Source organism: Polistes canadensis, unplaced genomic scaffold (genome assembly GCF_001313835.1).
Source record: "Polistes canadensis isolate GaletaPanama2010 unplaced genomic scaffold, ASM131383v1 scaffold_228, whole genome shotgun sequence".
NCBI classification, from domain to species: Eukaryota; Metazoa; Arthropoda; class Insecta; order Hymenoptera; family Vespidae; genus Polistes; species Polistes canadensis.
The window spans coordinates 127248-140874 of record NW_014569775.1 but is presented as its reverse complement, the minus strand read 5'-3'; the positions used below and the strand labels follow the sequence as shown (position 1 = coordinate 140874).

Sequence of the window (13627 nt, the reverse complement as noted above, 5' to 3'; positions counted from 1 at the left end):
AAAAAAAAAAAGAAGTTCCTCTTGTATACACCCATTTATTAATAATCTTTAGTAAAAAACGTAAACGCTGTTCACTTTTCTTTTATTAACTATACCGCATTCCTACTTACGTTGTTTTCTTTTCTTTCCTGACAGTTATATTAGTATATCTACGATCAAAAATTGCCAGATATTTTTTCAAATTTTCCATATAGATTTCAGAAGATTTTACTAACATAAATTGCAATGAGGCTCCCGTAAAAGAAAAAAGAAAAACAAAAAAAATCTTTAACATATTCTCCATTATACAAAATATTTTCCTTTATTTATGTTATTTATTTATTCTCATTTATTATGGTTAAAAATAAATTTGGTCATAATATACAAGAAATATAAATAGAACAAAATTAATTAAAATAATAAGAAAAATTTTTTCATATATAATCAGAAATATTGATACATTAATTCTTATATAATAGATAATTAAATCTAATTGAAATGGATTAATAATTAATAATAATGATAATAATAAAATTTAATAGATAAAAAGAAAATGAAGAATACTTTTTCAATGGTTGCTGGCGATTTCCATAGTGGAGAATGTGTTAAAGAGAAATTCTACACTTTCTGATTTATTTTAATCTCAAATGCAAAAAAAAAGAAAAAAGAAAAAAAAGAAAAATAAACAAATGTTGATAATTTTATACGATCAACAGAGGTTAATTTTTCTGATACTTCTAAAGCTTTGATTATACTATTATAGATTTAATAATAGAAACCCCTTATTATTCTCCTTCCTTTAATCCCTCCATTTTGTTAATTCGGATAAAATAACGAGAGGAAGAATGCGATCTTCGTACGTATTTTGTCTTTACCATTTTCAAATATAAGTAGACTCTCATATATAACACGAGTTCCTATAACGCGAATCCTTGTACTACACGGTAAAAAAAAAAAAAAAAAGAAAATATGTGAATTTCTGGTATTTAAAAATGAAATGTGCTTGAATTAAGATTTAACTACATTGTTATTACCGTCGGTAGTGATATTTTCCGTTTCGTAATTATTGTTATTTTTATTTGTAATTTTGAGCACTTTTTTTTTATCACGTTTGCGAAAAAACAAAGAACAATTTTCTCTTAATATTTATATATACATATTGATTATTATATTAATACTCTATCACGTCCGCCATTACGTGTAATTGAAATTTGTTCAATCAGCTTTGAATAATGACATTCACCGCAGCAGTGTCATTAACAATCGATAATCGGATTGCATGTGGCATAATGTTAATTATTTATTTTACTTTCATCTTTTTACCATTTTTCTAGAGTCAACAGTACAACATAGTTTTTGTTTCTCAGGATAGGTCGCATCCATTCATTTTATTAACCGTGCGCTCACATGTTGCTCGACTTTACAGATTTGACGCGAACTATTAATTTAATGTAGCTAGACACCAATGTAACTAGCATAATGTTAATTATTAAAAAAAAAAAAAAAAGAAGGAAAAAAAAGAATTGCGAGATACAAGAATAATTTTCATTGAAAGTAATTTTCTGTAACGCGAATTTATATAGCACGTAACATCATATGAACCGCGATATACGGGAGTCTACTATTATACTTATATAATTGTGAACTTTACTAAAGCATTTGCAAAGTTTTGTTACCGTGTCGTATCATAATACAGACTGCTACCGTCCCTCTTCGATTAAATATGTACAACATGCAACCACCATTATTAACGGTACTCGCGCTATTCGTTTAATGCTTAAAATATATTTTAATTGGCCATCGTGTTGAGCCATTAGAGAGAGAGAGAGATATATTATTATTATTATTATTATTATTATTTATTTTCTTTCCTTTTTTTTTTTTTTTTTTTTTTTAACAAATAGGACACGAGGAATATAACGACGTGAATCAAGTTCAACGTAAAAAAAAAAAAAGAGAAAAAAAAAAACAAACAAAAATATATATACATAAATATAAAAAGAAAAAGGGAAAAACAAAAACAAAATGTAACCTTACGAATATATAAATGGAAGAGAAACCCTTAAATTGCTTCTTTGTAAAAGATTTAAAGAAGAAATGTCTAAACAAAGCATGAAAAAATCATATATGTATTATGAATTCACCCAAGCACGATGATGAACGACAATTAGTATGACTCATTATGTCATTACCACCCGACTTTGTTATCCGCTTAACGCGTCGGAAATATATAAAGAGTGTTACCACATTATAAACTAGATCATCTAAAACATATTCGTTTTCGATTATAAGATAAAATACGAAACAAAGGGTGACCTTGATATATCAAGTTTTAATATTTCGGAATATATTCGATGAATATATTGTTATTCGTATAGTCGAAAACGATTAAAGTATTTTAAATGATCAAATAGAATGGAATTCCCTTCATATCGGATTCACAAAAATACTGTTTTCTCTTTTTTCATCTTTCACGGCTTCCTTCTTTTCTCATACAGTAGAGATTCATCTGATTGTACTGCCTAAGATTTTTCTTATTTTTCCCTTCTTTTTAATTTTATTTCAACAACAAGTACGAATTTCTATAAACGATTTGAATGATCGTATAAGAGATGCATAACTTCTAAATGACACATATATGTTTACTATTAAATAATTAATATATTAAATGAAATAACTCTCTCTACCCCTGTGGTGTGTATAACAATGAATTAATATTTATGTACTTGAAGATGTAACAATATATCTTAGGCAGTAAAATTAGTCATCCACAATTTCTGTATTACTGATAATAATAGGCTGCGATGGAAGTTCACCGAGATATATATGATATGGTATTACCCACGTCATCAAAAACCGATGAGATACACGTCTCCTACTTTAATCATCATGCATGACAGAACAGTAGATCTATTAATACGCTACATCTTACATATCACAGATTTACGCGTGCACCCACTATCAACCTGAATGTATGTATTATATATTTAAAAGAAGAAGAAAAAAAAAAAAAAATCAGTAACAAAAAGCAAAGGAATGGATAGGGACCACCATAAACGCGATTCTGGTGAATAACTTTAATATTTTCTTAAAGAAATGACAATTGACAACAACGACAAAAGTAAATAGAGAGCATAATTTCTATCTCGTCGAATTTCCACGACGATACATACTCTCTCAATTCTCTTATATAACACGGTGGGGATAATAAATGGCGACAGATTCCTCCAAAGACACGATTTTCGATACAATACAACAATTTAATAAACTTGAAAAACTCTACACTAATAGTGCGAGAATTTTTCATTTCCCTGATTTTGTATCCACGATTTTAGATACAGAAAATGGAACAAATTAACCGTGTCATTGAAAGTTAAAATGTTGTTAATTATGACTTAAAAAACATCCGAATTAACTTTTTTTTATTATTAACATTTTCATCCTTTCTATACTGTTAATTTTAGAAAGAAGAAAAAACGATAGATTTTTATAACAATGATTTATTATATTATTCGATAGATTTGTACCCGAGTTGCGTGCAAAATACGTTGATAAATGTAATTTGTATTCTTATAATTCCGTTCTCGGATGCAAATGCGTTGTTAATGTTCATATTATCGTATCAAGTACCGAAAAAGATTATAGGACGGAGACTATACGAGCTATGAATTTACAATAACGTTTCTTCTTTCTTATTTATCATAATATATGAATCGTTATAAAATGTTCAAAATAATAATAATAATACGCTTGAGATGAAATGAATATATGAATAAATAAATGAATGAATAAATGAATGAATGAATGAATAAGCATCGATAGAGGGCACACGCAAATATGCGAAAACGTTAAGAGTTTTTTATACTCACAATATTCGCTTTCTATTCATATATTAACTATTCGATTCAACGCCTAATAAAGCGATCGGATCGATGAATTGGAGGGGGAAAAAATAAAATAAAATAAAATAAATGAAAAGAAGAAGAAGAAGAAGTAGAAGAAGAAGGAGAAGAAGATAAAGATAGAAGAAGATAAAGAAAGAAAAATGAAAAAGAAAACCCAAAATATATTAGAACTTTTAAAAAGATTTTCAAGTTCTGATCTAACAGTGTGTAGAAAAACAAATAATGTTGATAGTCGTGTCATTAATTAAAGAGGACCATCAATAATGGCATAATAATGCACTCGTCAGGAATAAGATGTCAGAGACACGATAATATTAAATTAAATGGCTTAAGCACACACCGCGGTTAAAGGATCATTTTTTCCCTCTCTTTTTTTCTTTTCTTTTTTTTTTTTGTTTTAAATATTGTGCGTAATCAACAAGTAATGGATTAATGGGAATTTTAGAAAAATCGCGAAAGATATAAAAATAAGAATAAACAGAAATAAAAAGATATATAGAATTAGTGAAAAAATCTGTCCCCATTGATCTGATTGAATTAGAACTCGAACCCGAACCTTTCAGCTATAATAAATTGTTCTAACCTTTAAAACTATACACTCAGTCCAACGGTTCAAACCTTTCACGTATCCTACATATACAGAGTGTTAAAAAGAAACTATTCAATATTTATACAACATATAGAACACATTATTATACTGAGTAAAAAAAGTCCTTATCAACATAGTCAATTATGATAATAACATACAAAAAGGTTTATATTTCAGAAATGCTTGATCTTTTGACCTATGTTTACTAATATTTTTTTACTTAGTATAGTATATTCTATATACTATATAAATATTGAATAGTTTTTCTTTTAACACCTTCTATATGTATATGACGTAAAGAATAAAGGTTCTTCGTAATTTTTCTGACACACATTTTATATATACATAAATATATATATATATATATATAAATTTGTTTGTTTGTTCGTTTGTATGTTTATTTTGTCATTGGTATTTTATTTTAATCAACCCCCCACCCCCACCCCCCTCCCGCCCATTATCTCTTATTTCAACCGAATACTTTCGCCTTGAGCGCGCTAACATTTTTTTTATCGAGTATCCGCAGGTTTGCAAAACTTGCCTCCTATGCTGTTGCGAATTTCTAATACGGTTTGTTTTTCGCTAGAGTAACTTTAAACGCTACAACACTTACGTTCGTATATTGTTTACACTTATTACCTACTACGTTAAAGGTAGTGGCATACCTCATACAGTTTATCAAACATTTACATTAGTAATAAAAATGTCGTAGTGTCCCTTTTTTGTAGTTTGCTTAGTTTCTTTTTCTTTGTTTATGTTTTCTTCTTTATTTTTTTTTTTTTTTTAATTCTTTTCCCCCAAAGTTGAAAGTGATGTGCGAAAGATTTCGACACGCAAACTAAAAAACATGTACGATTGAAAATCTCATGGATTGCGGCTAACCAACGCGTGCCCCGTACGATGACGCGCAAAGGCAAGACCACTCGGTGGCCAATTGCATAAACATCAAACAACAATGTTTCATATAATCATTCGTTGGCTTAACAACAAATTATTTTTGATATATATATATAAAAATAAGATATCGAACTTTGTTCCAAAGTGCACAGCCATAGTGACTACGCGCTCAATTACTTCTAACACCTAAAAACCCATACCCCCCCTTTGCTGCCTCTGTGTATAATAACGTTATGAATCCATCGAAGCACGATATATTTTTATAATGATATATTAATCTCCCCTTTTTTTTATTTATTAATCACTTTTTCCTCCTATTTTCTCCCCGACGTTCAATCGTACTTTTTCATCCTATCTTTTGTATCTAAGAAAATTACATCTTCAGTGAAGTTTCTTATTCATTTATTTTTTTCAATACATATATCGTATTTCAATTGCAAGGGTGCACGGCTTAATTTTTATGCAAAAGGCCTTACTTTTTGAAGAGCATCACCTGCATGTACGCAAAGTATTAAATAAATTATAAATTATCGACTCTACCTACCCACCCTCCCCCCTTCTATATGTTTCGTGCATTTCAGAATAGCATACAGGTAAGTTTTGTTTGTATATATATATATATATATATGTATATATGTATATATATATATATACACACACACATAAATAAAATTATATTATATATATGTATATATGTATACACATACATATTATAATTTTATATATAGTTATCGCAATACAAGATTATCGTTAAATTACCATAAAGAGATGTGATCAATGTTATCTACCTTTGTGATCATAAGCTATGAATATAACTGATATTATTACTTTCTATCTTCTCTAAAGAACTATTTATTACTTAATACTCGCTTGAAATGAGCTTCGGATCAAACCAATTTATTGTTTGTATTACGTTTTGACAGTGAATAAATTTCAAATGTAATTATACGCTATTTAATTTTTTTTTGTTAATTATAATGAATTTTCCTTAGAAACTCATCATCTATTAAAATCACTGGATTAGACTTTAAATAATCTAACATTTGTCGACGTAAAAATGGTGCATAAGAAAAAAAGTTGAAGTCGTTTTCTCCTCTTAATCAGCATCATTTCATGCGAGTGTGAAACAAACAAAGTACATTAAGAATATTACCCAAAAAAAAACCCATCATTCGACACAAATTGATAAATATTATTTGGGAAAGAGAAACGGATAATAGAGAAATTACTTTACTTAGCTTGAATGGCCGCTGATTTCCATTTAATGCGTCACTGTTGTACCTGTGTTGGTGGATAAGGATAACCATATGGCGGCACAGCTTGGAACTGCCCATATCCCATTGATTGATAAGCACAAGCTCCTGTATTCGGAGGTGGTCGGTTTGTTTGGAAGAACTTGTTATTGACGAGGCTTTGTATCCCGGAATCGGTATGTCCACCTGATGGCATGATGAATGTTGGTGGCATTGAATATACATTTTGACTGCTTTGACCATTACTATATCCATTTTGTCTAGCATTGTATCGACTTCCTTGATACCCATTGCTTGGTCTGACTTGATATCGATTACTATTTTGATATGCCGGTTGACAAGCACTACCATTAGATTGATATCCGCTTTGATGAAAATTATTATTTGGTTGACGTTGTTGTGGTTGTTGTTGTTGTTGTTGCTGTTGTTGATGCTGCTGCTGTTGTTGTTGTTGTTGTTGTTGTTGTTGCTGTTGTTGATGCTGCTGCTGTTGTTGTTGTTGTTGTTGTTGTTGTTGCTGTTGTTGATGCTGATTATGCACGGGCTGCTGTTGCTGCTGATGTTGTTGTGGTTGATGTTGCTGTGGCTGTGGCTGTAATTGGTATGCAGATTGCTGGTAGGAGTTTTGACGAGTGTTTTGATAATCATTTTGCTGTTGGTGTATGTTGATTCTCTGTGGATTTCTAACAATCTGGTGTTGATTGGTTTGACTCTGATGATTTTGCCAACTATTAATGGTAGGGCTAGTGTTATTTCTAGGACTTCCTCCTGAATTATTATCCTTTGTAAAGCGACCGTAACTCCAACGCTGTCGACCCTTTCCAAATTGATTTCTTATAGAATTAGCCATATCTGCTAATTGAGGGTTTATTACCTGACCAGCTTCTTCCAAAACAGATATTAATTCTTTAGCTTGTCTCGCATTATTCGAAGTGAAATAAGCATAAGCTGTTCCCGCACTTTGGCATCGTCCAGTACGACCTATTCTATGAATATAATCCTCCGAACTATTTGGATAATCGAAATTAATAACATATTTGACATCTTCTACATCCAGGCCACGTGCAGCTACATCTGTTGCAACTAAGATCATAGTTTTTCCATTTCTAAATTCAGATAATACATAATCTCGTTCGGGTTGTGATTTGTCACCGTGAATAGAGATAGCTGACCAACCTTCTCGCTTAATGGACTTTGTAATATCATCTACTTTCTTTTTAGTTTCAACAAAAATAATTACTTTACTTCCACGCTCACCACTGATTTCTCTCAATAAATTGGACAGTTTGGATTCTTTTTCATGTTCCTGACAAATTTCAATTATCTGACGAATATTATGGTTTGCAGCCAAAGTCAACGAACCAATATTGATTTGAATATAATCGGTAAGAAAATCTTCTGCAAGAGCTTGTACTTCTTTGGGCCATGTTGCCGACCACATTAGAACTTGACGATCTGGTCTGATTTGTTCGATAATCTTTCTAATTTGTGGTTCAAATCCCATATCTAACATTCTGTCAGCCTCATCAAGAACAAGATATGTGCACCTTCGCAAGTTTGTTGTTCCTTTTTCCAGAAAGTCAATAAGCCTGCCTGGTGTAGCAATACAAATTTCAACTCCTCTTTCAAGATCTCTTGCTTGTGGCCCTTTTGGAGAACCTCCGAAAATGCACGTATTTCGAATACATGATGAAGAACCGAAATCTTTAGCTACTGATTGTATTTGTTGTGCTAATTCTCGAGTTGGAGCAAGAACTAAAACGATTGGACCATCACCTCGACTTAATCGAGGTTGATTGTTAATATGTACAGTTGCAGGAAGGATATACTGAAAATAAAAAAGTATAAAGTTACCAATGTAAAATAATAGATAATATATTTCGGTTAAGTTTTCTTAACACGTTGACTGCCGGCACTTTTTACGTGATTTTTCTACCACGCTTACATTTTTTTTACAACCAATAAACGGCGTTGCAGGACTGCTTTATAGCGCCGTGAGATCACTAACGACCAGTTAACTTATTAACTATCATCAATACGTAATACATTTTTTAGTTTTCATATACAAATTACTGATGCACAGTTAAATTTGTTAAATTAGAGGCACGAGAATGCATATGCAAAGAAAAAGGTTCTAAGGAAAGAAATTATTATAGAGTAAAGATTAGGGTAATAACAAGCAGTATAGAAAATAGATTAATTTATAGAAAACATTAAACTCTGTCAAAAAATTAGCTAATGTAAAAATAAAGGAAAAAATACAAACACATAACAAATAACATAAATTAATCTTTTGATGTGCCTGGGACGATACATTTTTTGCGATATGAGAAAACGCATGTGGTTTGCGTCAAAACTGGGTGAAGAGAGATCAGTTTTTTTAAATGTGAACCAAATCTGCTTCCCTTTGGAAGATTTGAAATTCTCGTTTACGAAGCTTGCACTCATTAAATTCAGTGTACGTTTCAAAAAATTATGTTTCGTGTGTCTGTACGACGAATATCTTTGAAAAAAACGTATCATCCCAGACACGCCAAAAGATAAATTTATGTTATTTATTGTTTATAATTCTATTTATAATTGAGCCATTCACTGCACAAATCAATTGATTCAACTTTTTAAAAAATCTTCAATTTTAGTGTAAAAGCACTTGGTATAATCATAACTTTTTATATTTATACTTATACAAATTTTCCCAAACATAAAAGTTTAATACCATTAAACGACAAAATTTTTTTGACCACTGAATAATAAATAATTTATTTCAGAAGTTATATTTTGATTAACTCCGTACTCTAATGGAAATCGTTGCAGTAATGCAACTCAATGTACTAGCAAGCAAGCGCTTTTCCTTTTCTACAAAATCTATTTAAATTTATATTATAAAACGGAATTTTAAAAAACAATGCACATTATATCATCGCTTTTCCTCACTTTTTGTTTTATGGAGTTAATCGGTTTGTGCAGTGAACGGCTCAATCATTAATTATACTTAATTACTTATAATATAATATAATAATTATATAATTATAATATAATAATTAAATTATATATATAATAATTATATAATTATAATATAAATTATACTTAATCATTAATTATAATTACTTGGGAAAGGATTTTAACGCTCATATACATAAGAAGTGAAACATTAACTCTCTAACTGTCAATGCTTGACACTTTACTGATCGATCGCCTATTAATCGATTTTTTTTATCGACAACGCTAACCAATCGATCGACTATCAATCGGCTTTTTATCGCCCACGCTTACCGAACAATTGCTTTTGTTGCATTGTTGTTATCAACATTTTATTAAATCTAATTATCCTATCCTGTAATATCCTGTATATCCTAATATATCCTGTAATAACAGAAAGCGGACAATTCTCTCGGAGCATACGAAACACACAGATACTCCCGTGCGCTAGTGTAAGCCAAAAACAGCTGATGTCAGAGAGTATCTGCAGCTGAGCGGCCGGTCAGTAAAGTGTGTAAGGAATCTATGTATGATAGTGGGAATACGTTGGTCATATATACAAAGTCTGTTCCAAAAGTATCGCGAATTTTGAATTCCTACGGGTTACGTATATTCGATTTTCAATTTTTTGGTGACGTTATGTCGGTACTCATGTCCCTCACTCATGCTGACAAACTTGACCACTTTGAATGTTCAGTAAATTTTTAACAGCTATTTTGCTTAGACGTGTTTTGGCTTGTCTTCGATTTTTACCTATTTTTCGATTTTTGCACCATGATAACGCCCCTGCTCACACATCGTTGCTTATGCGCGAATTTTTGGCCAAAAGCAACACAATAATGATGCTGCATTTGTCCCCTTCAAAGTAATCCCCATCAGATATTATATACTTGTGCCAACGTTTTTTCCAATCCTCGAAGCATTTCAAAAAATCATTTTTAGTGACCTTGTTCAGCTCCTCCTTCGATACCGTCTTATTTCCTCAATCGTAGCGTAGCGTCGTCCTTCAATGGGGCTTTTCAGTTTTGGGAACTAGAAAAAGTCATAGGGGGCGGCCAGATCTGAGGAATACGGTGGCTGCAGCATCATTATTGTGTTTTTTTGGCCAAAAATTTATTTCTATAAAATCTTGAATAATAAAAATACTGACACAATCATGGTGTTAAATAAAGTTTGTCATTATGTAATTAATGTAATGGATAGTATTAGTCCTGTCCCTCTTCTCTATCACTTGTTTCAGTAACCATTTTTCGCATGTCAATAAAACGAGAATTTAATAAACAAAAGTACACGTTTAGAAATAAAAAGAAATCAATTTTCAGTTTATAAAAAAATGTTCATTGTCTTTTTTAAAGTAATGATATATAACGAATTTAAATATTATTACTTTAGGTTATAGACTGTCTGTCATAGGTTTCTAAATTAAACTAATGAAATAAAAGAAGAGGTTAAGAAAAGAATTAATTTAAAGAATGCATATGTTTTTATTCAACTAATTAAAAAATTAATTTGAATTATGTAATACAAAATTTGTCTTCGAAATGTTTACTAATATGAATTCAAAAAATAAAAATTTTTAATTTTATACTGAACAAAAAAAAATTTTAAACTTAACCTTTTTTATTTTCACCCTTGAAGCGGAATCCCGTTTTTTGTAGTTTCAAAGAACACGGATTCAATTAATCGTGTTCTTCAGGGATTACCTGTACTTTAATGAATCATCGGGACAAAACGTGATGAAAAAAGGGGTGATTGGAGAAAATTACACAACTTAGAATTATGTCAATTATACACTAGTCCAGATATTACTACATCGATTAACACGTTGATTGCCACGCGTATCGCTGTACGTAGCGTATTGTGCTGGGTTTTCATTCCCACCAATATTTAAAAAATGCAAATCGCAATCGATAATTGTCACAAGAATAACCTCCCGCCCCGTTTGGTTTTCGTGGTATGATGCTCGGTCATTTATTTTCATTACTTCGCATTTGTTTCTTATTTCGCCACTGTATAGGATCAGTTTGACTCTGCCGAGTAACGAGCGGTATAACTTAAAATCTCTACCCTAATTCGTTGAAATGTCGAAAAGAAAAAGGGAAAACTTAATTGTTAGAGAGTCAAATAGCAGTGAACAAGAAAGCTTTTACGAGGCTTATACAAATTCACAAATAGCAGTGATGAGGAAGAAATCAGATTTCCTAGAAATAGGAATGTAAATAGAATTACATCATCTGATTCCGATTCGGATACTGATCAGTGCAATGATAGTGATACTGAATGCAATAAAGATTCAATTGACGAGATTTTGCAAGAATTGATCATTGATGAAGACAGAAGGACTGATGATACCGAGGAAAATACAATTAAATTTGGCGAATGGAATGAATTTAGTGGTCGGCAGAAGTCATTTATACTAATAAATATAGTTTATATCAAATAATATTCAATAGTTTTGTTACTTACCCTGTGAAATATCTTTTCAAACACATACGAACGTTCTACGCAAGTAGTTAAATAAACATCACCCCAATAGGAGTGACGTGGCAGTCAAGTGTTAAGATGCAGGTCATAGGTAAAAAGATATGTTAGACATTATCAGGAGCGGAATTAAAATATTGCAAGACCTTGTAAGCAACAAAATATGTACAAAAATATGAACACAAAAGTTAAAATAACAAACAAATAAAGCTAGGAAGTGATTAAGCCATTAATAAGGTTAAATTTTATAATAATTTTGTTTATGAAACTACATTCTATATATGGACCATAAAATATATATACCGCTAAAGTTTTGCCTGAGCCAGTTTGTGCAATTCCAACCATGTCACGCCCACTTAATGCAATTGGCCATCCTTGGGCTTGTATAGCAGTAGGTTCAGCAAATCCTTGCTTCTTTATTTCTTCCATTACATAATCTGGGAAATTGCTTTCTTCAAAAGCTTGAATTGGAGGCGGAGTATTATTTCCTTTAACAGTGATCTCTTTGCCAGAATGATATTTGCTGATTTCTTCTGATGTTCGTTTTAAAATATTAACATGTGGAATATACAAGTTTTTTGTTATTACTGGAAGAGCAGCTAAATCCCAGTTAGGCTTTTTTAATAAATCTCCTGGTATTTTCTTTTGATTTGGGTTTTGTTTCTTAGCATTAAATTCTTTCTGAGGTTGTTGTTGACCATTCCAATATGCTGTTGTCCCAACATTTCGATTACTGAAATCTCTAGTACCACCCCTTGACCTATAACTAATAAATCAAGATTATAGCTATTTAACCTTTTGTCTAGGACTTGGGTAGAGGGAATGTTTGATGAAGCAGTACACGCGTGAGTGAGGAGTGCGAGATTTGAAATTTAAGGGGATGTAGGAAAAGAAGAGAAGTAATAATGGGTGTAAAAGAAGCGGGAGAAAACGAGGAGATAAAGGAAGTGAAGGTGTAGAAATAAAGTAGTAAGGAGGAAGGAAAAGAGAAAGTGAAGTTAGGCCAGGCGAGCGTTGGAAATGGTGGGAAAACAGAGCGGAAGCAGGAGGAATGAAGTCAATAAGATAGGGAGCGACAGGGACGATGAAGCAGAAGATAGGCTTGAAGTTAAAAGAACGAGGACAGGTAGAACAGTTAACGCAAAAAGAGTGGTAATACCGGAGACGAGGAATAAGGAGTGTTAATATTAAGGAATGAAGGGTAATGTTAAGGAACAAAACAAAATGTAAACCAAGTCATTCCACTTGGCTGTAAAGCTGTAAAAAAATAAAGATTATTATACCTCATAACCTTTGACTGCTAAAGGCGCGTATATATACGCCTTCACAAGTCCATCAATATATACGCGAAAGGCGTAAATATACGCTCTCTGTATTTTTTCGATTCGTCCGAGAGCGCGCCGCAGACAAAGGGTTAAGAAAAGATATGTAAACAGATGAAATGAACAATATTCCATATAACTTTTATCAATGACAATTACAATCTTAAAATATAATCAAGATTTTTTTCTTATCCAAAATTTATTAATATTATTACTAAGTTT

At 31.3% G+C, this 13627-nt stretch overlaps 1 protein-coding gene across 1 annotated transcript in view; it reads right to left on the bottom strand.

Annotated features, from left to right (window-relative positions):
- Positions 1 to 4976: 4976 nt before the first annotated feature.
- The window catches only part of LOC106790273 (DEAD-box ATP-dependent RNA helicase 20-like), a 21752-nt gene continuing 13101 nt past the window's right edge, over positions 4977 to 13627 (bottom strand). The window contains exons 3-4 of the mRNA XM_014755047.1: positions 12387 to 12849; positions 4977 to 8451 (exon numbers count right to left, since the gene is read on the bottom strand). Coding sequence (XP_014610533.1) covers positions 6640 to 8451; positions 12387 to 12849 — 2275 coding nt within the window. The 3' untranslated portion in view covers positions 4977 to 6639. The remainder of the gene's footprint in view (positions 8452 to 12386; positions 12850 to 13627) is intronic.